Source organism: Halichoerus grypus, chromosome 1 (genome assembly GCF_964656455.1).
Source record: "Halichoerus grypus chromosome 1, mHalGry1.hap1.1, whole genome shotgun sequence".
NCBI classification, from domain to species: domain Eukaryota; kingdom Metazoa; phylum Chordata; class Mammalia; order Carnivora; family Phocidae; genus Halichoerus; species Halichoerus grypus.
In genome coordinates this window covers 109,729,047-109,755,596 of record NC_135712.1, presented here as the reverse complement: position 1 = coordinate 109,755,596, position 26,550 = coordinate 109,729,047, and the positions used below count along the sequence as shown (strand labels likewise).

General features: G+C 39.3%; 2 protein-coding genes and 1 long non-coding RNA gene across 8 annotated transcripts in view; 2 read left to right on the top strand and 1 right to left on the bottom strand.

The window, feature by feature from the left end:
- The window catches only part of MED12L (mediator complex subunit 12L), a 318,467-nt gene extending 315,455 nt beyond the window's left edge, over window positions 1–3,012 (top strand). For all 5 annotated transcript variants that reach the window (XM_078070369.1, XM_078070350.1, XM_078070359.1 and 2 more), the window contains one exon: window positions 255–3,012. In XM_078070369.1, coding sequence (XP_077926495.1) covers window positions 255–307 — 53 coding nt within the window. In that variant the 3' untranslated portion in view covers window positions 308–3,012. The remainder of the gene's footprint in view (window positions 1–254) is intronic.
- Window positions 3,013–3,990: 978 nt separating this feature from the next.
- Window positions 3,991–26,550, bottom strand: part of IGSF10 (immunoglobulin superfamily member 10) — a 64,731-nt gene continuing 42,171 nt past the window's right edge. For both annotated transcript variants that reach the window (XM_036072534.2, XM_036072533.2), the window contains 3 exons: window positions 10,854–15,197; window positions 9,458–10,358; window positions 3,991–6,044 (listed from right to left, as the gene is read on the bottom strand). In XM_036072534.2, coding sequence (XP_035928427.1) covers window positions 4,136–6,044; window positions 9,458–10,358; window positions 10,854–15,197 — 7,154 coding nt within the window. In that variant the 3' untranslated portion in view covers window positions 3,991–4,135. The remainder of the gene's footprint in view (window positions 6,045–9,457; window positions 10,359–10,853; window positions 15,198–26,550) is intronic.
- Window positions 20,339–26,550, top strand: part of LOC144381577 (uncharacterized) — a 34,941-nt gene continuing 28,729 nt past the window's right edge. Inside the window, exons 1-2 of the long non-coding RNA XR_013446967.1 lie at window positions 20,339–22,946; window positions 23,201–23,267. This is a non-coding gene — a long non-coding RNA (uncharacterized LOC144381577). The remainder of the gene's footprint in view (window positions 22,947–23,200; window positions 23,268–26,550) is intronic.

Genomic DNA, 26,550 nt, shown 5'->3' with positions numbered 1-26,550 from the left:
GGCTGGTTGCTGTCCGAAGGCTTTGTGCCGGCAGGTGTGGGACTCTGAGGTAGAGCCAGTGCCCCTGTGGAATGCATGCAGTTAGGGTATTCAGACCTCACTGCTCAGGTCCCTGGGCTAGCATGCACTCCTTGGCCGGTTTCTCTGTCCTCCTGTTCTTGAGGCTGGTACAGAGAACCGTGGCAAGAGGGTAGCATCTATCTGTGGCATAATTTTGCATCTGCGATTTTATTTGAATTTATTTTTCCCATTAGGTAACCAGCCACAGCAAGGAGTGACTCCCTATGGGCATCCATCACACTTCTGAATCTGGAAGAGGACAAGACATAAAGTTTTATGTTTGCACTGAAAAATAGAAAATCAAATTTAATGCATCAGTCTTTAGAAATGTCCTTTTGTTCTTTCCTTTCTTTGAAGTTTTCTTATTTTGTGCTACATTTCATATAGAGGTATTTAAAACAAAAAGAAAAGGAGGAAGTGTGGTTTGGGGTTTTTTGGTTAAATTCAACCTTAAAGTAGGTATAAAAATGTGGATCATGTGGGCCTACTCCAGGAAGAGCGTGGTAGCAGATCTTTTGAAATTGGTGCTTCTTTTTGGATCTCATAGAAAGAATGAATTATGGTGGATTTAAAATATGTGTTCATTAATGATGAAGTTTGTTGTTTTCTTCTCTCCCCCCCCCCCCCCCCCCCCAAACTGTGCTGGACCAAACTACTGATTTGAAAGGCATGTCAGGTCTTGACAGGAGAGTAATCCATTTATTCTTCTTTCACCTGTGATGGTGAAATGGACATCTATTTGCATTGCTCTGATTTGAAATGTTTGTAATTTCATAAGCACTTTATAAACTTTATTCTTATTTATGTAGGATTTTTCTTTGCTTTTGTTGTGGTCAAAAGGTGCTGAAACAGATTGTTGCTTAGTACTTAAACTTCTTAGACCAAGAACTTCAACCCAGGCTTCTGTGAGAGCCACCCTCAGATACATGGAAGCCTCTTAGAAGTAGCTGTACTCGAATTTGTTTTCAGTGGCAAGAGCATTGACCAGAGTCTTTGTGAAGGTACAACATGTTAATTCTAAAGGCCCGAACAAACCACAGTGGAATTGTTCCAATTATTTATTGCCAGATTTGGCAAAAATGACTCTTGGTTCTCCTGAACCTTATGCCAACTTGAGAAAAAACAACCTTGCAGCTGGCCTGAGATTCCACAGTGCTCAAACTTGATGTGGTTTCCAGAGAATCTGGCCCCTGAGTCCAGAAGGCTCTGGTTTTCATAAAGATGTATTTGCTGTTTATTTTGTATGGTAAGTATTTGCTATTTTGAATTTAATTATTAATGTTGGTGTCAGTCTTGGTTGTGTATTGCATATACTGTATTTATAAATTGGTGCAAAAAGCACAAGTAAATTATACATCAAATTTATTATAAAGAAATAGTAACTATTTTAACTTTGTTCAAGTATGTGGTAATTTGCTCCTATTAGAGTAAAAAATACAGTAAATTATTATCAGTTTGTGTAACTTAAGAGTATTCCATATAATATTTTTTTAGATTTAGATGCATAAAATTTTGAATGTGAAAATTGCAGGGCATTTTAAAACATGTGGGGGATATTTTCCCATGTTTTGTGTTAATTCATTTTCTTTTGCCATATGATTTTACAAGTAATGTAGTTGAGCATACTGTGAATAGATTTGTCTATAATGAGCAAACCATGTAGAACTACTTTTTTAAAATGTAGCTAGTATGACTTTAGATCATTTCTTTTGCAAATCATTATATAAATAATTTATATCTTCCTAGGTGAGTTACTCATTGCAAAGTTTGACTCATGCAAACGACCTCAAATACATGTCCGCTTACTTTTGCTGTGGCAGCATCCATGTGAACTGCTTTGTACACTGTGAAATAGTTCACTCCAGCCTGCTCATTTCATGTTTACTCTGGGCTGGAAAAGACTTTGCCAAAACATTCAAGACCATTCTTTTCACGAAATTATAACATACTTTGCTTTCAGAAGACAGATCTTTACATTTCAGCTGGTTTTGTATATCAGGTTTTGGTTTTTTTTCCCTCTTGAGAATCCTACATAGAGTCCATGAAGTTATTTTTCTTCCAAGTAATCTATCCATATGTTGATTGCCTTGGCAAAACAACCGAAATGTGAATGTTGTGCCTAGTGAGTGAGTCCTGTTCTGTCCTGATTTCCTTTGGAAGAATTATTGGGATCTAAAATGCCAGTTTTTAGTTTGAACCATATATTTTTATAGCTCAGTATTGCAAACAGCAGTCATATCGTTTCAAGAACGAGTGTGATAATTGCATAGCATTCATATGCACTTTATAGTTTGCATAAGGTAGTGAAATTAATTTATTAATAATCATTTTGCACATGAAAGCTGTGGGGTATACTTTTTTTCTTGTTGTGTCCTTTTCTTTTCCGGTGACAAAGCCAAGTCATGGTAAGGCTCTATAGTTCAGATTCTATGGAAAGTTGAGGAAGAACCTAGGACTGGCTTACCCCTGTGCATTATAAAGAGAATGACTGGAATTTTTATAATCTAGTCTTAGCATATTTCCTTCCACTTAATCCCACATCCTAAGAGGTTTCTTTCTTAGCAAGTGCATTAATTTGCATTAAAATGATCACGAGGGAAAACCCTATCCTTTGACAGAACCTGGTAATTTGCTTTGTAAGACAGGAAATTATCCTAGGAGAAGATGGAGACCTCCCTTTCCCTTAAAAATAAGACTTTAAAAATTGAATGTAATTGGGCATCAGAATCCCTTAGACATACCTGTTTACACTCTAGTCTCATTCCTAATAGCTTCCATTTGTCATTCTTATTTACTCCTTTTGGCCCGGCAGTGGAAGGAGATCACAGTGAGAATGAGTATCCTTTGACCTCTTGTGGCCACAGGGTACCAGCATCCGAGATAGTAGCAGTCAGGTCACCTCTTAGGTGGAGCCAGCTGAAAGTTGGTGTGATGAAAACACAATGAAGTAAGCTCCCCTGTGTCTCAGACCATCAGCAGGGGCTAACATAGTTGTTTTGTGTGCTGAGAGATCCGAGCGAGACCTATGGCATTTTTTTTTTTCCACTTTAAATAACTGGCAGATATTTGAATGAATTCTGGATAAATTACACTGGAACATCCCAGCCTCTAGAATTAGAAAAGATGACTCATAATGTCCCCCAAATCAATTCACGTTGAATTACAAAAAGCAACATTTTGTGTAGATTTGATCAAATTTTAAGTACAATGAAACTTCATTATATGTATTTATGTATTAGATTTAGATTTTCCTCTTCCATAAAGGATTATCCCTTAATAAGTTCATAAAGCAATGGTTCCTTCTCAGAATATTTTCCTTATAAAAAGTTCCAAACCAAGGATGCCTGTGTTAGATTTTGAAGTGATGAAGTTTCATTGTATTTTTAATGAAGCCTTTTTAATAAGTTTATTTCAATAAAAAGTAATCAACCCCCTTTTCACTTTTTATGATGTGTAGGTGTTAAGTTGCTTTTTACATGTATTTTAAACACAGTTATTAAAACATTTTTGTATTCCCAATCAATGAAAATTTTCAGTGTACACAAAACCGAATCCTAGTCAAAACCGTTCAGAGCTTATTTTCTCTAGGTTTTACTAAAATATTTCTAAGTCAGCCACAAAATATCTGTACATCAAAATTGTAAATTTACAATCAAGACTGCAAATTTAATCTTTCCCATTGTCTCTCTTCTCAGTGCCATGCTTGTAACATTGCTAGAAGGTGGACACTAGGCAACTGGTAGTGAAAGAACAAAGTCCATTCTTTAATGAAGAATTCAGATACATTAGCCATTTGTTCTTTTATGGTGGACAGTTTTACCTTAATGTTCATTGTTATTTGTTGGCAAAATAAAAGTGCCTTAAGTTAAAAGTTTGTTTGGAGATCAATTAACAAATCACTATCAGTCATATTGCATTTATTTACAAGTCTTTTTATTTTGCATGTCCATTATAAATTTAATATTGTAAATGTACTCAAATTCATTTACATGCCTATGGCTGCCTTTGATTAAACTTCTTCCAAAAAATAAACTCTGTCCAGATGTTGACTTTGTTCAATTTTTATTATTTCATGTCAGATGACCTGAACATACGTTGTTGCGTAATCACTACCAAGTGGATTCCTCGCTGTGCATTTGTAGATCCCAGAATCTGAAGTTTGGGGATTCTGAATGATGAGGGTACCTTGGGGGTGAAACGGCTCAAGTCCATGAGTCCCCCCTTTATTTGCCATTGAGAGCAAGGAGTGGTCCGGCCGCTCCCATGTAATTTCTGGCTTGGGGACTCCCAGGGCCACACATCGGAGCTGAACGGGTGCTCCTGTCCTTGTGAGAATGCTCCTGGGTAGGCGATTTGTAATTCGGGGTGGGTAGGCTACAACCATTACTGGAATGGTAATCAGTGCATGGCCAATGCTATTTTGAGCCATACAAATATAGTTTCCTCTGTCATAAGCTGTTGCTTCTTTAATGACTAAGGTGCCATTTTCATGCAATATGTATTTTCCACTACCTTGAGGTCTATCTATTATAGAACCGCTTGGTGTAGTCCATCTGATATTTGGCTTAGGGCTTCCATCAGACACACAGTGCAGTGATAGGGATTCTCCACTGATACAGTAAACTGTTCCTAGCGCGTAAGAAAGAATCACTGGCTTCTGGCCAATTTCTAACACAATTAATTTTTCAATGTAGCCGACTTTATTTCTTGCTGCACACCGGTATTTTCCTGCATCATCCCGAGTTGTTTTAGAAATGATGAAAGAACCATTGCTTGCTATCAGATACTGAGAAATTTGCGGCTCATTGGGAAATCTTGTGCCATTTGGTAAAATCCAGATTATTTCAGGTGGTGGGTTTCCGTCAACAGAACAATTCAATGCTGTGGACTTTCCAAGCTGGGCAACTGTTTTTTCATTAAATGGATTTCTGAATGTTGGTCGTCTTAGCATTTCCAGTACTTCTAACCGTACCACCAGCACGCTCTCTCCTCCTTCATTCCGAGCCACACAGATAAAATCTGCCGAGTCTGAAAACCTCACATTCCTAATTTCCAAGGTTCCATTTTTATGGACTGTGATTCTGCTTCCATAGTATGGGGCCGTGAGGAAAATATTATCTGGCATGATCCACATGACTTGAGGAGATGGTGTTCCTTCAGCTCTGCAGTCAAAGTGTTTTTTGGAATGCCTCACGGCTGTGGCTTTAATGACTGTTCTGTTTGTATACAGACCGTTGATTAATGGAGGTTTGGAGACAACATCCAGTTTGTACATTTTTGTGTCATCCCCACTGGGATTTCGGGCCACACACACATACTCTCCGGAATCGAGCAGTTTCACTTTGTTGATGGACAAAGACCCGTTCGCATGAAATGTGTACCTATCCTTAGAGAATGAAATCACGTCATGGGAAGGCAGCAACCAAAATATTTTTGGTTTGGGTTCACCGATGACCTCACAGTCAAGGACCACTGTGTCTCCAGCCTTGATTCTCCTGTGGGTCTTGTAACCCTGCCTGATCCGTGGGGCAGCTGTTATTACTGTTAGGTGCACCTTCATTTCATCCTTCCCCAGAGTGTTCTGGGCATAGCAAGTATAATCTCCTTCCTCTGCTATCCCAACTTTGTTGAAGTATAAGGTTCCATTGTCAAAAAGGGTATACCTCCTGGTCCTGCGGCCACTGTCATCGGCTTGCATTGCATTGTTTATCATCGTTCCGTCAGGCAAACTCCAAGAAATCTCAGGCAATGGGGAGCCAGAAGCCTCGCAATCAACTTGGAAATCTTTCCCATGGAATACTTGCTTTTTAAAATGGTGCTTGTGGTCAATTTTGGCTGGTTTCAGTCGGAGGCTCACATGCATCAGTATCAGATCGTCCCCCATTTTGTTTCTGGCCACACACAAGTAGTCACCACCGTCTTTTTCTGTTATTGATCCAATAAACAAGGATCCATTTGGGTAGACATGGATGCGGCTGCCCATTCTAAGGAGAGAAGAGATGGATTTGAGTGTGCAGCTATTAGCAAGGGGTGAGGGGAGTTGTCTTTATTTACATAGGATTAGCTTTATGGACATTTTCTTAAACTGTTGCAATAAAATTAAAATCAGTACTAGCTTATTTACTGTCTCCTAAACCATTTTCTGAGAAAGAAAATTATCTAACTGAACAGTTAAAATTTAGTGAAATGAAACTCCTTTACAATGGTGATTTGAAAGATACAATGCTGAGAATGCTAGAAATATTGGATACCTTAGGACTTTCTTGACCATTTTACATATCAAATGATTGTTTTGTGATATGTCAGTAAAGAACTTCCATGTATACTTGGCTCAGAAAAGATGCCAGGTTATATTTTTTAAAAAGGTTAGTAACAAAATATAATTATTTGGTTACAAAATAAGTTATACTTTGCCATGAAGAGAGGAAGTGCCAATGTAAGACTCATTAGAAGCCTGCTGTTTCATCTGTCCTTTGCAGGCAGCTGTAAAGTGATCTCTGCATTTTGTCAAGCTGTGCGCTACCTTTTTCTCCCTGAAGTTATTACGCAGCATGCCGTTACCACAGTGAGCCGCCAGATGGCACATCTTTCCTGCTAAAACCAGATTTAGCTTTTCAGAAAGACCAGTGGAAAATGAATTGCTGTTAAAACCGGGATCAAGAATACCCATAAGGGAACATCTATATATGTTTTTCTTCTTATTTTTTGGCAGTGTGATAAGCAGGTAAGTGAAACCAGAGAGGAAAAGGTGGATAGGATAGCAGCTAATCAAGTCAAACAGCCCAAGTCACTTTTCATTCTCAGCAAACAAGTATGGAGAGTATTGTGTGGTACATTACAAAAGGTGCTGTTATTTTTAAATCTTCAAGTAGTTCCTCACTATACATCTGGAAATACTTTACTTAGAGAGCCTTAGTATTTAGATGCTTAGATAGCCTTAGTAACTTGCCTCAGCTCTCAGGGCTGTTCTCAAATGCTTTATAAAAGCACTGATTCTCAAACTTGGATGTATATGAAAATCATTTATGGAGTATAAAACGAGTCCCACCTCCAGAATTTGACTTAATTGGCGTGGAGTGTGGCCTAGTCATCAGGACTCAGTTTTCCAGTGATTCTCATGTGCAGCCAAATCTGAGAACCACTGCTCCCAGCCTTGGCTCTCACAAACAGTTCTCTCATCCCATGCATCAGAATCACATGGCGCCTGCCTCATGTAAGATGCAGATTTCCTGGCTTCGCTTTTCAGAGATTCTGATTCACGAGATCTGGCCAGGGATCTGGGAACCCACTGAGTAACAAACGTCCCAGGTGACCGTGACTCTTACGAACAATAAAATTTGAGAACCAGTCTCCTATTGTAGTGGCACTAAAATCACCTGGAAGCTTCTAAGAACACAGATTGCCTGTTAAGAGAGAATTGGTTTCTGATTCACCGAGTTCTCAGGCAACGCTAATGCTACTGGCAGGGGGACTGCATTCTTTGAAAACCTTTGATTTAGAGTGACCTTGTCCCGTCCCCAAATCTGATGCATCTGGAGGTGGTAATATATAAGAAGAGATTATAGCTGCTTCTTTTTATAAAGTGATGTTTTTAAGAGAAAATTTACTTTTCCAAAGTAGAGTGTTCCCCAAGTAAAAGAAAGCATCTGTAGTCCTTCTAAAGCAATGCTTCTCAGACTTTATTAAGCATGTGATTCATCTGGGTATCTTTTTAAAGTGCAAATTCTGACTCAGCAAGTCTGGGGTGGGACCTGAGGTTCTGCTCTTGTAACAAGCTCTTTGGTTCTGAAGAAGAGGAAACCATTCTGTGCTGAAACAGGTCACATATGTCGAAAGTACCAGAGATAGACTGGTGGTGTTCTGAGTCTGAGACCATTTAAAAACCCAGAAAAAGCTTTTTGGTTCAGGTGACAAGTAGGCTTTAAGAAAGGGACAGGGTTTTGCTTATTCTGGTCATGGTGGGGTATGCAGAAACGCATAGCTGTAATGCATGTTTTTGCATTTTTAGAATCTAAAATTCAAATGTTAGAAGCTACAAAATGGAAACAGCAAGGACTTTCTTTTTCTTGCAGTAAATGGCCCCTTTTATTTCAGTTGATATATCTAAAGCTTCTAAGTAAAGAATATTCTTGCCTTTTTGAGGCTAGTGGCAAAATAATAATTGAGGTGTTCAGTTAGTAAACAAGTTGAATTATAAAAGAAAAAAATGCCAGTACCTCTGGTGGGCCCATGGTAGCATCTGTGATCTTTATTTTTTAAGATTTATTTATTTGAGAGAGAGAGAACCTCAAGCAGACGTCCCCCTGAGCACAGAACCTGACGTGGGCTCGATCCCACGACCCCAAGAGCATGACCCAAGTAGAAATCAAGAGTTAGCCACTCAACCAACCAAGCCACCAGGTACCCCATCTGTGATCTTTATACATTCTGTTGCCTCTTCCACAATTTGAACAATCTGTGTCCCATAAATACTTCCCCAAACAAAATATAAACAACCTACTTAATTTCTTTGCTGTTTACCTCTAAAGGATCTGTTGGAATACCTGGTTAAGATTTATTCTGAGATATTAATAATGTGTTTTGAAACACTCTCCAGACTTCCTTTGGGTTAACTTTTTTTTTTTTTAAGATTTTATTCATTTATAAACACAGAGAGAGAGTGAGGGCAGGAACACAAGCAGGGACAGTGGGAGAGGGAGAAGCAGGCTTCCCGCGGAGCAGGGAGCCGGACGTGGGGCTCGATCCCAGGACCCTGGGATCGTGACCTGAGCCGAACGCAGACGCTTGATGACTGAGCCACCCAGGGGCCCTGGGTTAACTTTTTAAAACATTCCTTAAATCTTTTCATGCCTCTTGATAAAAGATTTCCATTTTCCAAAACTGACTTAAATCTAGTAAGTGTTTTAGACCTTTTCCTTAACAACCTAAATTTTGAACTTTATCTGTTATTCACATCACAAGTGTAATGCCTTCTATACTTCCTGCATTGTGGTTTTTGCATGGGTAGTGGAAATTGTTTTCAAAATTACCCAGAACCTTGATTGCATTACAAAATTCCCTCCTCTTTTTGGATAGAGAAATTATAAATACCTTTCCACAGTTACCATTTTAAAGCTGTCACAAGTATGACAGCAAATGAGATTGTTAGTCTGCTTTTAACTATGTAAATTCAGTAAGAATTGAATAGCTGGCTGGTAGAGTTAAGCACGTAAGAAGCTTCCTTTTTATATGTAACGTTAACCTCAAAAGGATTAGGTCTCTTTAGAAAGACTTTTATGTGCAGAGTCTATGAGCTCTCTAAATCTGCTGCTGACCTCACTGTATCACTTTTTCCATTTCAGAAATTGTACAGCTAAATAGATAAAGAAGACAATCTCAACACAAAGGTATGGTTTACCTGTGCCACTGGTCGACAACAGCCTTGGATGGTAGCCTCCAGATTATTTTGGGTTTGGGTTCCCCAATGGCTGAGCAGTTCAGTAGTAATTTGTCCCCAAAATTCACCTCAGTCCACTTCTGGGATGCAGATTCTATCCTGGGGATGGTTTCTCGCTCTTCCACTGTAAGAATTACCACTCTTCTTTCTGAGCCAGTGGAGCTGGTAGCAATGCATTCATAAGTGCCCCTGTCTGAAGAGTCTACATTTCTTATATACAGAGTCCCATTTGAAAGTAACAACAACTTGGAATTTATAAACTGCAGTGGTTTCACTTCAGTGCCATCAGAGAGGACCCAGTGAACACTGGGCTGAGGAGTTCCTTTGGCAGTACAGGGCAATTTCAAACTTTCACCCCAAGTCCCTACAATGACTTGCCTCTTTTGCTCTAGAATAACAGGTGGGGCTGCAATGACTTGTATTTTGACCAGCAGTGAATCCTGGCCAGCTGAGTTGCTGGCCATGCATTTGTAAAAGCCCCGGTCATAAATGCTGAGACTGTGGATGACCAGTGTTCCATCAGATGTCACCAGGGCCTGCCTATTCCCCTCAGATGATTCTGAAACCACCGTTTGGTTTGCGAGAACCCAGGAAATTGTAGGACTTGGTCTACCTTCAGCTCTGCATGTCAATTCCACAGTGCTTCCAGAGTGGACTGTGATCTCTTTGGTACGTCTATCCAGGATCCTGGGGGGATAGGAAACCACGGACAACATGACATGAAGGTGGTCAGTGCCAAGTGGATTGGATGCTGAGCACAGGTACTGTCCGCGGTCCTGAATGTCCACCCTCTGTATGGACAGGGTGCCATTGGGCAGCACCTGGAATCTGCTATTCTGTTTCCTTTTAGATATATCAAATCCTGATAAGAAGAAAGAAATTTGTAGTCATGGGTCATCAAAGCTTAAATAGAAAACAAATTGTTTAAGGGAAAGTCTCAAGAGGAAAGCTTTGGGGGGTGCTGTTAGGCTACTGAGAGCAAATATATTTAAAATTAAAATTAGGACACTTAGTGTTAAGAGTGTTAAAATTATTCACGGAAGCTTATTTCCATAATTTTAATTTAAAAAGCCATATGACTCAACACAATGACCCTTCTCTTTTTCAAATCATATTTCCCTGTATCTACTTTCAAAGCATTACAAAAAAATGTTCTTAATTAACATGTTTTAAAACCTTCCAATGAGCAAAAAAAATTATGCAGCAAATGTCAAATGAGAATATCAATAGTTTCTGTGTCCTAGAGAGATTTGAAACTGGTGTTGATTCTTTGGATGTGTAACCCTGAAACATAACACAATCTTTTCTTTGTTTTATGACTAAACAAGACTAAGTGTAAAAAAACAGTTTCAGATACCTGATGAGACTCTGGTCCAGTGGATGGTGGGCAGGGGATTTCCAACAGCCTCACAAGGAAGAAAGGCATCCGAGTTAGCGGGAACAGTAAAACTTGCTGCTTTTCCTCCAACTATTCTGGGCCTTTCAAATATATTCCTAGACAGAGAATCAAAGGGAAGGCGTTCAGAAGTTGTTATTTTTTGAACTGGTGTCTCATCAAAGCCATTTTTCTTTGCAGACTTCTGAATATCCCAATTTGAAGCATGAGTGGTGTCCTCTGGCAAGCCTGGAGTGGGCAATATGCTCACTACTGGCATTTTGCCTTTTTCAGCAATTTCTGGGTATGACTTGTGCCAGAAGTGGTTTTCTGACCAGGGAGAGAAAGTCAGTTTAGAATTCTGTGGTTTAACTGTTATTAGTGCTGGTGTAGAGGCAGAATGAAACAGATTGGAGTAGATAAAGTGGGTGGTTCCAATTGTGACCTTGACATTTGGGCGAACTCTGGGAGATGTTGCAACCTCTGCTAATTGCTGTGGATTAGCATTGTGCCTAGAGTATTCACGTGGCTTGATCATTGTATTTGTCATCATCCTAAAAATGGGAGTTGCCATGTTGTCTGTGAGATTACTCAAGGGATGGGAGGTGGGAACTGGCACTGGAGCAGCACTGACACTCCGGAATGGGGGCACGGTTGAGTGTCTAATGATTGTGTTCCTAGTTGTGGTGCTCTGGTGTAGTTTGCTGGACAAAGTGATTTCAGAAACAATTCTGCTCTTCAAAGTCTGAGTATTCTCTTGGGGTAGTTCTTCAATTACATCTGTCAGAGTAAGTGTTCTTGGATAAAGACCCATTGTGCTTGAAATTCCTTTTGTGTTTTCTAAGGGAGAATGAGTGAAAGCAAAGATACTGGGCTTGGTTGAAGTTTCAGTTGCAGTTAGATCAGGAGGTATCATAGTAGTGGATGCAGTGAAGCCAGACCTCTGACTGGGAGAGGAGTATGGGTCATTCCTCTTCCTCTGAGGCTCCTTTTTTCTTTGTATGTTTCGTGTGCTGGGTCTGGCTATTTGGGTTTTACTGATAATGACTGATGCAGGGGCAGTAGGAGGAACTGTCAGCCTGGCTGTCTGCATTGATATGGAATTGTTGGTACTTGATTCTTTGCTTGCGATATTAAGAGGTGTAGGGTAAACTGGTGGAAAGGGCAGCTTTTTCATTGTTGGGAGACTTATAGGACTGTGTGTTTCAGTGATATTTTGGCGAGTTGTAGCTGATGTTATAGATGGAATTTGCATGACACTTGTTGAGAGTGTTGTGAAGTGGAAAGGGAAAACTTTATCTGTGGGTAAAGCAGGAGATATTTTAGTAAGCATTGTGGCTGTGCTTTTTCGTGAGCTAAATTGATGCTGATTCTTTAACCTCTCTTTTTGGACATGGTTATTTACAAAGATTTGATGCCAGGGAATTTTCCTTCTTAAAAATCTTGTAATGGCTGTAGTAGTAGACATAGATGGCTTGGTGGTGGGATCTGGAAGTGGTGATATAAACGTTGAATCTCTTTTAACTTCATTGGTATTAGACACACTTGGGTAGCCATTATTTGTTATAGTTTTTTCCACAGGTAAGGATTTGGGGGCATGAGTCATAACTGCATCCGTTGGAGTCACTTGGGTACTTTCAGCACTGAAATATTTTATTGTGGGTATTGTTTTCTCAACATTTACATTTGGTTTGTTCTCAAATAGTAATGATGGATTGTGGACTAGAGTTGTAGACTCTTCTTCTGTGACTTTGGAAGTTTCAGCTTTGGTGAGCATGATAGGGGAAGAACTTGGAAAAGACAATGCTGCTGCAGCAGTGGTGAGCTTTTCCCCGGGAGAACAGGATGGGCACACCACATTGACCTTTGTGGCTGAAAATGCAGTAGTGCTTTCTTCAGAAGAAACTCTGAATGTTGGTCTCACAAAGCCATATCTGTGTTGTCGAAGAATTGGAGTTCTATATGGGCTGGTAATTCGACCCCTACCCCAAATTTTCCTCCGTCTTCCAAAGCGCCTAGATGTTAGTGGGATGTTAGTTGTACTATTTCTAGGACTCTGTGACTGAGAATGAGCAGCAGTGTATGGGCCTGAAGGTATCTCAGAGATGCTAAGCTTTTGAGTAATGTATGGATAGAGGTGATTGCTCCTGGGGTCACTGACTCCTGTTACAGATGTCTGATGACTATTTGTGGCATTTACTGACCCTAAGAATATATCAGCTTTGCTGTTAGCACTACTCAGCATTTTGATATTGGCATCTTTGCTCATAGTCCCCACTGCTTTTGGGACTGTACTTTGTAAATGCTCTCTTTTCCTCCCAGTGTTGTCAGCTTCCTGAAATTGCATTGCTTCAGGTAAGAGAGGAAAGATAGTAGAGAAATTTTCATTGGTTGTGCCTTGCATTTTGCTTGATAATGTTGGGTTGATATGCTTTGACATGGCTGTAGTTTTAATAGGAGATGGCTTGAAATCTATTGGTTTTTCAGGTGGTAGGATTTGTGGACCCACAACTGGAGAGACTTCAGTGACAGCAGTTACATTTGTCACAGGGCTATCAGGTATTTTTCTGGAATTGGCAATCAGTGTCCTTGCCAGAACACTAGGAGCCTCAGTTGCCAGGGCCATCAGTTCCTCATCTGGAGGGAGCATGCCTGAAGAGTCTATTTCCTCCCCAGGTATCTTTAGGAGTTGGGTGACCACTGAAGGGGGCCTTGCCGTAGTAGTTTCTTGCTTCTCTGGCATAGTGTTCTTTTTAGCTTTCTCCAAAAGTGCTGCCCAGTGTCCTGGGTCAATTCTCCGAGCAGAGGAAGGGAAGGGCCTCCTGTGCTCTCTAAAATGTCGATTTGGTGAATCTCCTCGCCGCCGGTGTATTGACTCGCGATAGTTGTGCTTTTTACTTGTGCTCAAGACTTGTTTTCCAGTCTCAGCTCCCAGTGGAGCAGATGTAGGGAGTTGCACAGCTGGTGGGTCCATAAGATGAGCAATGGGATTGGGCTCAAGTCCAGATCCATCTGTTTCTACATTTTGCTCTACTGGCCTTTGCCCTTTCGTTTTGACTGAAACTTGGTTAATCAAAAAGTCGACCCCTGATGGGTTGGCTGCTACACAACAATAATAACCTTGGTTTTTTTGGGTGACCTGTAATATTCTTAGTGTGCCATTGTTAAGAATTTGCTGGTCTCTGGAGGACTGATAAAACACAGTGTTTCCTGGAAGAACCCAGCTAACAGAGGCATCTGGGATACCAGAAGAATGGCATGGAAGGTCAAGTGTTTCACCAATGAAAACTGTATAATGAGCCCCATTTTCATGATAGGCTTCTATGGAGGGCTCTACCACAGTAATTCTATAGGTGAGAATATCTGCGTCATCATAGTTGGTGCTTATGCAGTGGTATATGCCTGTGTCAAAACCGTCAGCCATCTGGAGTTCTAGTTTTCCACTTCTGTCTATTAGGATTCGTCCATCCTCACTAACATAAGGGGCTCTCACTTTACTCCCATCAACCAGAAGCCACTCCAAATGTGGGGTCGGGTCTCCTTGGCCTGGGCATTCTAGGCTAATGGTCCCACCAATCAAAACAGTGCGTTCCAGCTTAGTATTGTTATCTCTGGAAATCATGGTCCATTTATGTTTCACTGGCCTTATTTCTGCCCTTGGTAAAGTGACTTGAACATCACTGGCATACTGGATGTGCAATGTACTGAGTGTGCTGGCAGTTCTATTTAGCTGCAAGGAGATTTGGTCTTGCATTAACCAAGGGGGATCTATTGTGAGTTCAGCCTCTATGTCGGTAAAGATGTCTTCAGGTTTAGGAGCCACCTGTTTATATTTGTAGCTGCGTTGTGGTGTTTCAGTGAGCAAGTGGCTCCTTTCTAGAATCAGAGGAGAATCACTGTACAAAGCCAGAACTTGCCACACTCGCTGAATGTGATTGTTATCTATGTTACACACCAGAAATGTTGAAAATGATGTATTTAGCATGATATAGTCATTTTCTTCAGTGAATGCAGTGGATGATGTCTTTGAGGGTTTTTGGATACTGCAGACCATGTTAGCTTCATTTCCAAACTGATCTGTCATATTCAAAGTGATGGAGCCAAGGGGTGCCATGAAATCTTGGGGAGAGATGGACACAGGACTGCTGTCTTCCAGAACAGTGAGGCTCTTTAATTTCAGGGATGGGTCGATGGTTGGCTTGGCACACAGGAAAGCTGCAGCTGGGACCATAGCTAAGGGCGTGCCTTTAGAGGTCCTGGGGTTCATGCAAAGTGGACATTGCTGAGGACTGGAAGGACTTCTGTCTTTTTTGCATTTTATTATATCTAGGAAAAATGACAATTGAGTTATTGCCAGTTGTGGCCTCTTTACATTTGAACATTTTAAAGAAATAGCTTTTGCTAAAATTTGGAAGAACAATTTGGAAATTTTAGTGTATAATAGGAAGTTTCCTACTTTTTTGTCTTTAGGTTGATTTCTAAAAAGATATTGTCTATATACCCTGCCACAGTATTATATCCATGGTCACAAGGATTTTTGTCTGTCTTATTGACTGCTTTATTTCCAGTACCTAGCAAGTGCCTGATATATATTTGGTACTCAGAAATATTACCTAAAAGAATAATTTCCTTATATAGGGAAACAAAATAATAAGCTTATGTTTCCCACTTTTTACTAAAAGTAGTTCAGCTCTATTTCCTCATTTTAATGTTTGAAGGGTCATAGAACTTCATTGTCCTTTAAAAGATTAACTGTTTGGTAGAATTCACAAACAGCTTAAGAAGAGTTAATACCTATTCTCCTCAACTATTCCAAAATACAGAAGAGGAAGGAAGGTTTCCAAACACATTCTATGAGGCCAGCATTACCCTGATACCAAAACCAGACAAAGACACCACAAAACAAGAAAACTAAAGGCCAACATCCTTGATGAATATACATGTAAAAATCCTCAACAAAATATTAGCAAACTGCATTTAACAATACATTAAAAGGACCATTCACCATGATCAAATGGGATTTATTCTGGGGACACAAAGATAGTTCAATATTCACAAATCAATGTGATAAACTACATCAACAAAGGATTAAAATCATAGGGTCGTCTCAACAGATGAATAGGAAAAATTTGACAAAATTCAACATCTGTTCATGATAAAAGCTATCAACAAAGTGGGTTTAGAGGACACCTACTTCAACAGAATAAAGGCCAAATATGACAAACACACAGCTAACATCTTCCTGGTGAAAAACTGAGAGCTATCCTCTAAGATCAGGAGCAAGACTAGGATGTCCACTCTCACCACTTTTATTCAACATAGTACTCTTCAGAAGTCCTACTTGCAGCAGTCCCACAAGAAAAAGAAATAAAAGGCATCCAGATTGATGTGGAAGAATGAAAACTGTCACTGTTTGCAGATGACATGACACTGTATGTAAGAAATCTTAAAAACTACATGAAAAAACTGTTAGAAATGACGAATTCAGTAAAGTCACAGGATACAAAATAAACATACAGAAATCGGTTGCATTTCTATACACTAATAATGAACAGATGAAAGAGAACTTAAGAAAACAATCCCATTTACAATTGCATCAGAAATAATAAAACACCAAAGAGGTGAAAAATCTATACTCTGAGAACTATAAAACATTGACAAAAGAAACTGAAGGCAACATAAACAAATATAAAGATATTCCATGCTCATGGATTGGAAGAATTAATTAAAATGTCTGTACTAACCAAAGCAATCTACAGATTTAATATAATCCCTATCAAAATACCCACATTTTTCACAAAGCTGAAACATATATTACTATATTCATATGTTACCACAAAGATCCCAAATTGCCAAAGCAATCTTAAGATAAACAAAGCTGCAGGTATTACAATCCCAGATATCAAGATACACCACAAAGCCATAGTAATCAAAACAGAATGGTACTGGCACTAAAACAGACACATAGATCAATGGAACAGAATAGAGAGTTCAGAAATAAACCTATACTTACATAGTCAATTAATGTATAACAAAGGAGGCAGGAATATACAGTGGGGAAAAGACAGACTCTTCAATAAATGGTGCTGTCAAAATTGGACAGCTACATGCAAAAGAATGAAACTAGACCACTTTCTTACATAATACACAAAAATAAACTTGAAATGGATTAAAGACCTACATGTGAGACCTGAAACCATAAAAATCCTAGAAGAGAGCACAGGCAGTAATGTATCTGACATTGACCATCGAAACCCTTCTCTAGATATGTCTCCTTGCGTAAGGAAAACAAAAGCAAAAATAAACTATTGGGGCTACACCAAAATAAAAAGCTTTTGCACAGTGAAGGAAATCGTCAACAAAAAGACAACCTACTGAAAGAAGGTATTTGCAAATGATACATCCAATAACTAGTTAGTATCCAAACTATATAAAGGACTTCTACAACTAAACACCAAAAAACAAAAACCCCAAGCAATTTGATTTAAAAATGGGCAAAGGACATGAATACATTTTTTTTTTCAAAAAAGACATACAGATGGCTAATAGACACATGAAAAGATGCTCAACATCACTTGTCATCAGGGAAATGCAAATCAAAACCACAATGAGAGATCATCTTACACTATCAGATGGCTAAAATAAAAAAGACAAGAAATAAGTGTTGGCAAGGGTATGGAGAAAAAGGAACCCTCATGCACTATTGGTGGGAATGTAAATTGGTGCAGCCACTGTGGAAAACAGTATGGAGGTTCCTCAAAAAATAAAAAAAAAATAGAAATACCAATGGTCTAATAATTCCACTACTGGGTATTTACCCAAAGAATATAAAAATACTAATCTGAAAAGATAGATGCACCCCTATGTTTATTGCAACATTATTTACAATAGCCAAGATTTGGAAGTAACCTAAGTGTCTATCAATAGAGGAATGGATAAGGAAGATGTGGTATGTATATATATTGGAATATTAGCAAAAAAAAAAGAAAAAGAAAAAGAAAAAAAGAAAGGATGAGATTGTGCCATTTGTGACAACAGGGATGGACTCCAAACCCTTGAGTATGTACTCCAGTGTGACAGGTAGGGCTACCTACAGCTGGCTCAGCATTCTTTGGTAAATTTTAAAATCTAAACCTATGCAGAAAAGGTAGCTGGCAAGCCTGAAAATCCTTGAGTACGCATAAGAGGCTCTTCTTAAACACCCACTTACCAACCAGCTATGACCCTTAACCTACTCATCAGTACCCTGTGTTCAGACCCTACCAAAGCAAAGAACATGGCAGACTTCTGGCTTAATTAAACCTCATCACAGAATTATACTCACATCTTGGTATGCTTACTCTTGCTAGCACCTGGACCAGAGTTAGCAGGCCCTGGACATCAGGTATTTTACTTCAGATGCAGATCTTATCATGTTACTTTCATTCTCTCCATCACACAGACATGCTTTCCATTTCTCAACCTGCCATGCCTTATTAGGCTCTGGAATATGCTGTTCCTTCTACTTCCCATCATTTGCCATCTGGCATGCCCTCTTCCATCAATATCTAACTACTTATATCCTTCAGGACCCAGTCACAACACCACTTCTGGGTGGGCTTTCTGCTTTATGTTCTCCTTATACCTTTCACTCCTCCCATCCTACTCCTCACCCATCCACTGTTAGAATGACTAGTTATCTGTCTTCCCACAAGACTATAACATCCATACTTATTTATCTGTATGTCCCTGGCCTCAGCCAATGGATGCCCGGGAAAGGTTGGCGGGAGGGATGAAGGTGGGCAAGCAGGCCTAATTCTAAGGTCATATTTCTGCCACTTCTTAACTTGTAACTTGAGATGGGTCTTAAAATTGAAGGTGTTTTACAGTAGCACCTGACCAGCTGTCAGTCTTGAAATGGCTTCCACTATCGCACACGAACACTATCTTAGCTATTTACATTGTTTTCTCTTTAACTGAGTTACATGCACTGTCGGTACCATATATTAAGTTTGCCACTTAAAATATTTATATTAAGGGGCCCCTGGGTGGCTCAGTTGGTTAGGTGTCTGACTCTTGGTTTCAGCTCAAGTCCTGATCTCAGGGTCATGAGATCAAGCCTTGCTTCGGGCTCTGTGCTCAGCGCAGAGTCAGCTTGAGATTCTTTCCCTCTGCCCCTCCCCCTGCTCTCTCTCTCTCGCTAAAATAAAATCTTAAAAAAAAAGTTTGCTTTAAGATTACACTATGCTTTGGCACTAAAACAAGAAATTATTAGGTAGGTAAAAAAGGCCTGGAAACAGAAGTTAGACATAAATTTAATATTAGTAAAACAAATGTTTATCAAAGAAATAGCCACCAATCCTTATTTATTTTTAACTTTATTTTGTTATGTTAGTCACCATACATTACATCATTAGTTTTTGATGTAGTGTTCCATGATTCATTGTTTACGTATAACACCTAGTGCTCCATTCAATACGTGCCCTCCTTAATACCCATCACCAGACTAACCCATCCCCCACCCCCCTCCCCTCTAGAACCCTCAGCTTGTTTCTCAGAGTCCATAGTCTCTCATGTTTCGTCTCCCCTCCAATTTCTCCCCCTTCATTTTTCCCTTCCTACTATCTTTTTTTTTTTAAGGGACTTCATCAAGATAAAAAGCTTTTGTACAGCAAAGGAAACAGTCAACAAAACCAAAAGACAACCGACAGAATGGGAGAAGATATTTGCAAATGACATATCAGATAAAGGGCTAGTATCCAAAATCTGTGAAGAACTTATCAAATTCAACACCCAACAAACAACTAATCCAATCAAGAAATGGGCAGAAGACATGAACAGACATTTTTCCAAAGACATCCAAATGGCCAACAGATGCATGAAAAAGTGCTCAACATTGCTCGGCATCAGGGAAATCCAAATCAAAACCTCAGTGAGATACCACTTCACACCAGTCAGAATGGCTAAAATTAACAAGTCAGGAAATGACAGATGTTGGTGAGGATACGGAGAAAGGGGAACCCTCCTACACTGTTGGTGGGAATGCAATCTGGTGCAGCCACTCTGGAAAACAGTATGGAGGTTCCTCAAAAAGTTGAAAACAGAGCTACAAGTCCTTACTTTATAGAGAAACAAGACAATGAGCTTTGTGGAACCTAAGCAGGGACGATACCCACATATAGATAAAGCTGTGTTACACTGGACTACTGAAATATGTGCAAAAGGATTGCCTAGCCCGTGCCAGGTGAAGCAACTGAAGACATGAGGAACTGTCACTCTCTTGGAATGGGTGAAAAAAATGTGCAAGCAGAAGTTGATGTGACTCATTCATGAGTCTTATAGGATTATCATTAAGGCATCAGAGTCAAAAGGAGAACACGTAATTATTTAGACAGGACTGAAAGATGTTAGCCCTAATGGGTTTTGCTAATTATATATATATATATGTGTGTGTGTGTGTGTGTGTGTGTGTGTGTGTGTGTGTGTGTGTATAATATATACATACACAATTTGGGGACATATTAAGATCATAGGTGGGTGGCGGACTCATTTGTATTCACCATCAAAATGGTTAATTAATCAAAGCTTAGTTTAACAAAAATTGAGTACCTACTATATTCTAGGCACATTCTAGGAGCTAGATATAAATAAATCAGACATAGGATAAGAAAGGTAAAAGACATTTAATACTAATAAATACAATAAAATGTTTTCCATTCTTGAATGGAATTGTGGGTAACCTGAAAGTGGTGAAATGATGATAGGTGGCCCTTGAACAACTCAGGTTTGAACTGTGTGGGTCCACTTATATGTGAATTTCTTCAATAAATATACTGGAAATTTTTTTTGGAGATTTGTGACAATTTGAAAAACATCGCAGACAAACCACATAGCCTAGAAACATTGAAAAAGTTTAAAAAAAAAGTATGTCACAAATGCATAAAATATGCACAAATCCATTATAAAAAGTTAAAATTTATCAGAACTTATACACACACTTAAAGATGATATGTTGAGAAAAATGTAAGCAAAGGTACAATATTAAATCATAACCGCCTAAAATTAACTGTAGTACATGCTGTACTACCATAATAATTTTGTAGCCACCTCTTACTGCTATTGAGGTGAGCTCAAGTGTTGTATCCATTTAAAAATGCTGTATGACACTAATCATCTACGTGTAATTCATCTCTCCAGTAAATTGTGTACTGCAGTAAAAAGTGATCTCTCATGGTTCTCATGTAGTTTTCATCATGTTTAGTGCAGTATCACAAACCTTGAATAATACCATGGACCCATACAAAGTGCCACTAGTGATGCTGGAAATGCTCCCAAGAAGCAGAGAAAAGTTATGACATTACAAGAAAAAGTTAATATGAGGTTTGCAGCTGCAGTTACCTGCCACTTTAACATAAATGAATCCAGTGTAAGGACCTTTGTAAGAAAAGAAAAGGAAATTCCTGAAGCTGTCACGGCAGCTACACCAGCAGGTGTGAAAACCTTGCACTTTTTGCAAAATACCTTTTTATCTTATGTTGAAAAATACAGGATTGCTATAAGAAAGGCATATCTGTAGACTCTAATATGATTCAAGAAAAAAGCAAAGTCATTATATGAAACTTAGAGCAAAAGAAAGGAGAAGGATCTAAACCCAGAGAATTTAATGCCAGCAAAGGATGGTTTGATAATTTTAGAAAGAGATTTGGCTTAAAATATATCAAGATAACAGGAGAAGCAGCTTTCACCATCCAAGAGGGAGCAGATGAGTTTCCAGACACCATCACAAAAATCATTAAGGAGAAAGGATATCTGCCTGAACAGGTTTTTAATGTAGATGAAAGTGTCCTATTCTGGGGGAAAAAAAAAAAAAAAAAAAAAAGGCTATGAAGGACATTTATTAGTAAGGAAGAGAAGGAGGCACCTGGATTTAAGGCAGGAAGGGATAGGCTAACTTCACTGTTGTATGCAAATGTATTTGGGGTTCATGATTAGGACTTCCCTTATTTATAAAGCTGCTAACCCCAGAGCCTTGAAGGGAAATGATAAAACACCAGTTGCCAGTCTTTTGGTTGTACAGCAAAAAGGCCTGGATGATGAGAATATTTTTTCCAAACTGGTTCCATCGATTCTTTGTTCCTGAAGTCAGGAAGTACCTTGCCAGCAAGGGACTGCTTTGTAAAGTTCTTTTAATGTAGGGTAATGCCCCTAGCCACCCAGAACCCTATGAGTTCAACACCAAAAGCAGCAAAGTGGCTTACTTGCCCCCACAACACATTTCTAATTCATCTTCTAATTCAGGGGGTCCTAAGGGGATCATTAGGCTCACTAATCACAATATTCTATGGAAGAGAACCCCTGATAGAACATCATGAATATCCAGAAGGATTACACCATTGAAAATGCCATTGTGGTTGTAGGAAAAGCCATGGAAGCCATCAAGTCTGAAACGGTAAATTCCTGCTGGAGAAAACCAAGTCCAGATGGTGTGTGGGACTTCAAAAGATTTACCCCAGAGCCAATCAAGGAAATCATGAAAGACTGGATATGGCAAAAAAAAAAGGGATGGGGGAGCAGGTCAGGGAAGTGGTGGTGAAGGGCTTCAAGATATGGATCTTGGAGAAATTCAAGAGCTAATAGATACTACACCAGAGAGATTAACAGAAGATGACTTGATAGAGATTAATGCTTCCAAACCGGTGCCTAATGATGAAGAAGACACAGAGAAAGCAGCGCCAGAAAACAAACTGACCTTAGACAGTCTGGCAGAAGGGTTCCTATTATTCAAAGACTGCCTTTGACTTGCTTTAGGACATGGACCCTTCTGTGCTTTGGGCACCAAAACTAAAGCAAATGGTGGAAGAATGACCGGTGCTGTATAGAAACATTTTTAGAAAAATAACAGAGCAAAAAGTCCGACAGAAATGACAAGGTATTACTGTAAAGTTACAGCAAGTGTACATGCCTCTCCTGCCTCCCTTTCCGCCTCCTCCACTTCTTTGATGCCAAGACCAGTGCCTCATCTTCCTCCCTCATCCATCCAATGTGAAGATGATGAGGGTGAAGACCTAATGATGATCCACTTCCTCGTAATGAACAGTAAGTAATTTTCATGCTGTAGAGCCAATGAACTTACCTATGGTGCATGTGTTTGGTGAAAATCCAATAACTGTATAGTAAGAACTGTGTGAGATGCTTTGGTGTTATTGCTTCAGTTTTCGTTATGTCGTATATCAGGTGCAAGACTTGTATGGAAGTGGATAGCATTTCCTTACATAGGCATGCAGTGAGTGATATTTAATATAAAATTAATGTGTTAGTTTACTTACTGTCTCATAACTTTTCTTTCAAAGAATTACGACATACAATATGCCTCTCTCTTGTAATCAGAGAAACTGCATTATCAGCCTCTCAGCACAGGTAAGTGGTTTAAAAAAGAAAAGTTTCCAGTATTGTATTATGAATAAGACTAACACTATATACCATAAAAATTTTATAATGATTCATTCCTTAGTGTATAGGCTAGGCTACCATAAAGCAATCATATTGTTGCTTCATTATCAAATGCATGTCGTTAAGCGTCTGCCTTCGGCTCAGGTCATGATCTCAGGGTCCTGGGATCGAGCCCCGCATCAGGCTCCCTGCTCGGCGGGAAGCCTGCTTCTCCCTCTCCCACTCCCCCTGCTTGTGTTCCCTCTCTTGCTGGGTCTCTCTCTGTCAAATAAATAAAATCTTTAAAAAAAGGTGAATTTGTTTTTGACATTATCTTTTCATTTTTGATGTCTAGCATTAGTAATACATATAATATCTACAGTGTTTTATATAAGACATTACTGATACAGGTACTGACATAATTTATCTTGTAAGCAGATGGTGTATATTTACAGTATTGATAAATACAGTACAGTGCTGTAAATGTATTTTTCTTATGATTTTCTCAGAAAGCTTTTCTCTAGCTTTATTATAAGAATACAGTATAAAATACATACAAAATATAAAATGTGAGTTAATTGGCCATTTTGTTATCAGTAAGGCTTTCAGTCAACAGTAGGCTATTGGTGGTTAAGTTTGGGGGGATTCAAAAGTTATACATAGATTTTCAACTGTGTTGGGGGTCAACATATTGTTCAGGGGTCAACTAGATTCAAATACAGATAAGGTGAGTGGAAGAGCACCAGGCTTCCCAGAAGGGAAATGCTCCAGGCAGGAGGGCCACAGGGATGAGATAATAAAACAGTGAAGAGTGGGTCTGGGATGGCAGGGGGTGCTGAGGATTGGAAAGGAAGGAAACAAGGCTGAGGCTAGACTAGGAGCTGCTAGGCTAAGGAGCTCAGGCTTTGTTCAGTAGGCCAAGATCAGCAAATTATTTTATGTAAAGGGCCAGATAGTAAAGATTTTAGGTTTGTGGACTATGGCTCTCTGACAGAGCAATTGGACAACAAAGCAGCCACAGAACTAGGCATGACCGTATTCCAATAAAACTCTATTTTCAAAAGCCTTGTAGAGGGCTGTAATTGGCCCGTGGGCTATAATTTGCCAATTCTTTTGGCGTCTGTGAAGCTACATTCAGGTGTGGTCACCTCGTAGTTCAGTCTCTCATTCCTCAGACACAAACCTTCTTGAACACTTCATCCTTGAGCTCTTGTTTCTCCCCACTCCAGTCCCTCCTGTCCACTGCTCATAAATTGACCAGCCTCCCAAAACATCTCTGTGTTCAAAGCTTTCACTGTAAAATCTCTTTTGTCTGTAGGATAAAGTACAATCATGATAGCCTGGCATTCAGTGCTCCCTATGGTGGATTTCAAAACACCCTGCCAGTCTATATTGAGCCTATGCCAGCAAATTGGGCTACTCATTACCCTCTTCATGTAGCTTGTTCTGTCTTCATGTACAAAGCAGTTTCTCCACCCCAAATACATTTTAGAGAGGATTCGACTTTTGAATTTCTGCTTTTCTACTTTCTAGCTGTGTGACCTGGGTGGGTGGCCATGAAAATAATAATGCTTCACATTTATTGAGTGCTTGCTTTGTGCCATACATTGTGCTAAGTACTTTGTATGTATTAATTATTCTTTCCAATTATCATCAACTATATTCTAAATGACTAGCCCAAGACACCCAAATTTCCTAAGCCTCAGTTTCTTCATTTGTAAATGGAGGATTATTGTGAGGATTAAATAGAAAGCATCTAGAACAATGTCAACCACAAACTCAGTACACGTTAACTCCCTGCTAGCTCTTGTATTCCTTCTTTTCCCTTTGATGTATCTTTTATGGCCCAGTCCAATTTTCCTCCTTTTTAATCAAGGCAGAAGTAAATTTTTACTGACTCTGAGCTTTTATGGAACTAAATCTTCAATATAAGTATTTTGATGTTGTTCATTTTAAGCCTTATTGTCTTTTTATGTGTTTAGCATATTTGCCTAAAATATTTGCTCTTTGAGAGCTAAGGTGGTATCTATTGCCCTAAAGTAATTCTCAATGTTCATTAATGTTTTCTGATTTGCTTTTTAACTAAATAACTGACAACACATATACACACGCACATACACACACACACACATATATATAAGATATATATGCATATATATATATATATAAATATGATGGCAGCAACTTCAAACCTTTTCCACTTTTCCCAAGCTTCTGGCCTTGACCCCATCCTAGGATCCTCCTCAGTCACCTCTCTTGCACCTTCACAGGGGAGGAAAAGCCATCAGATAATAGCTTCCTTTGTCTTTTCTACCAGACCCAGGAGTTCTCTTTTCTCCTTCTCCTAAGGAAAATCCTTCCACCTAGTCTGGATCTCTTGCCCTCCAGTCTTCTCAGGGGACTTGTTCAATGGATGACCTGCCCCTTCTGAAGTGTTGTCACCTTCTCCCTCTTAATCTCTTCTCACCTTGAACATGCTCAAGTCTCTCTCATGCTTGAAGAATCCTGTGTGATTACACATTTCCATCTGGCTGCATCCTCCCTCATTCCCTCACCTCAAGCCAAACCTCTTCAAAAAAGTAGACTGCTCCCTGCCTTCCACCTATCTCTCCCCACACAGCAATCTATCCCCCCCGTCACTCTCTCCAAAGTAACCACCCACCCCTTTGATGCCAAAATCAGTAGGTTCCTTTCAGTCATTATCTTAAAGACTGAATTATTTAATCAGATTTCAACAGTTATTAGTGCATTTGGTTGTCCAGTTCTGTCTCCCCTCCCCTGCAAGAATGTAAGCTCCGTTATGGAGCTGTCTTGTTCATTTTTAGATCCCTGTGTTGTGATCTCTTGTTCATAGTAGGTTTATAATAAGTACTTGTTGACTGAATAGATCTTGCCCTCTTCATGGCAAATTTTACTTTGCCCATCAAAGCACATTTCACACACTGATTATCTGTTTGCTTATCTGTAACCCACCAGAGGATGGTTAGAGCAGAGACAGTGCTCTTGATAGTTTTATCACCAAGCACAGGATCTTGACTAGAACTCCAAAAAAATGTGTATTGACTGAATGACTGAAAGGAAGATAAGAAAAGGGAAGGGTTTTTATGGTGTGGTAAGTAAAGAAGAGTAACACACACAGACATTCCTTATTTCCTAATTTTGCCAGAACATATGGATAGTTGACCTGAAACAATACACAAATAATTCATTAAAGAGAATTCATTACCACTAAGTTATTATTTAGTGTCCATTTTCTCTCCAGCTAAATTAC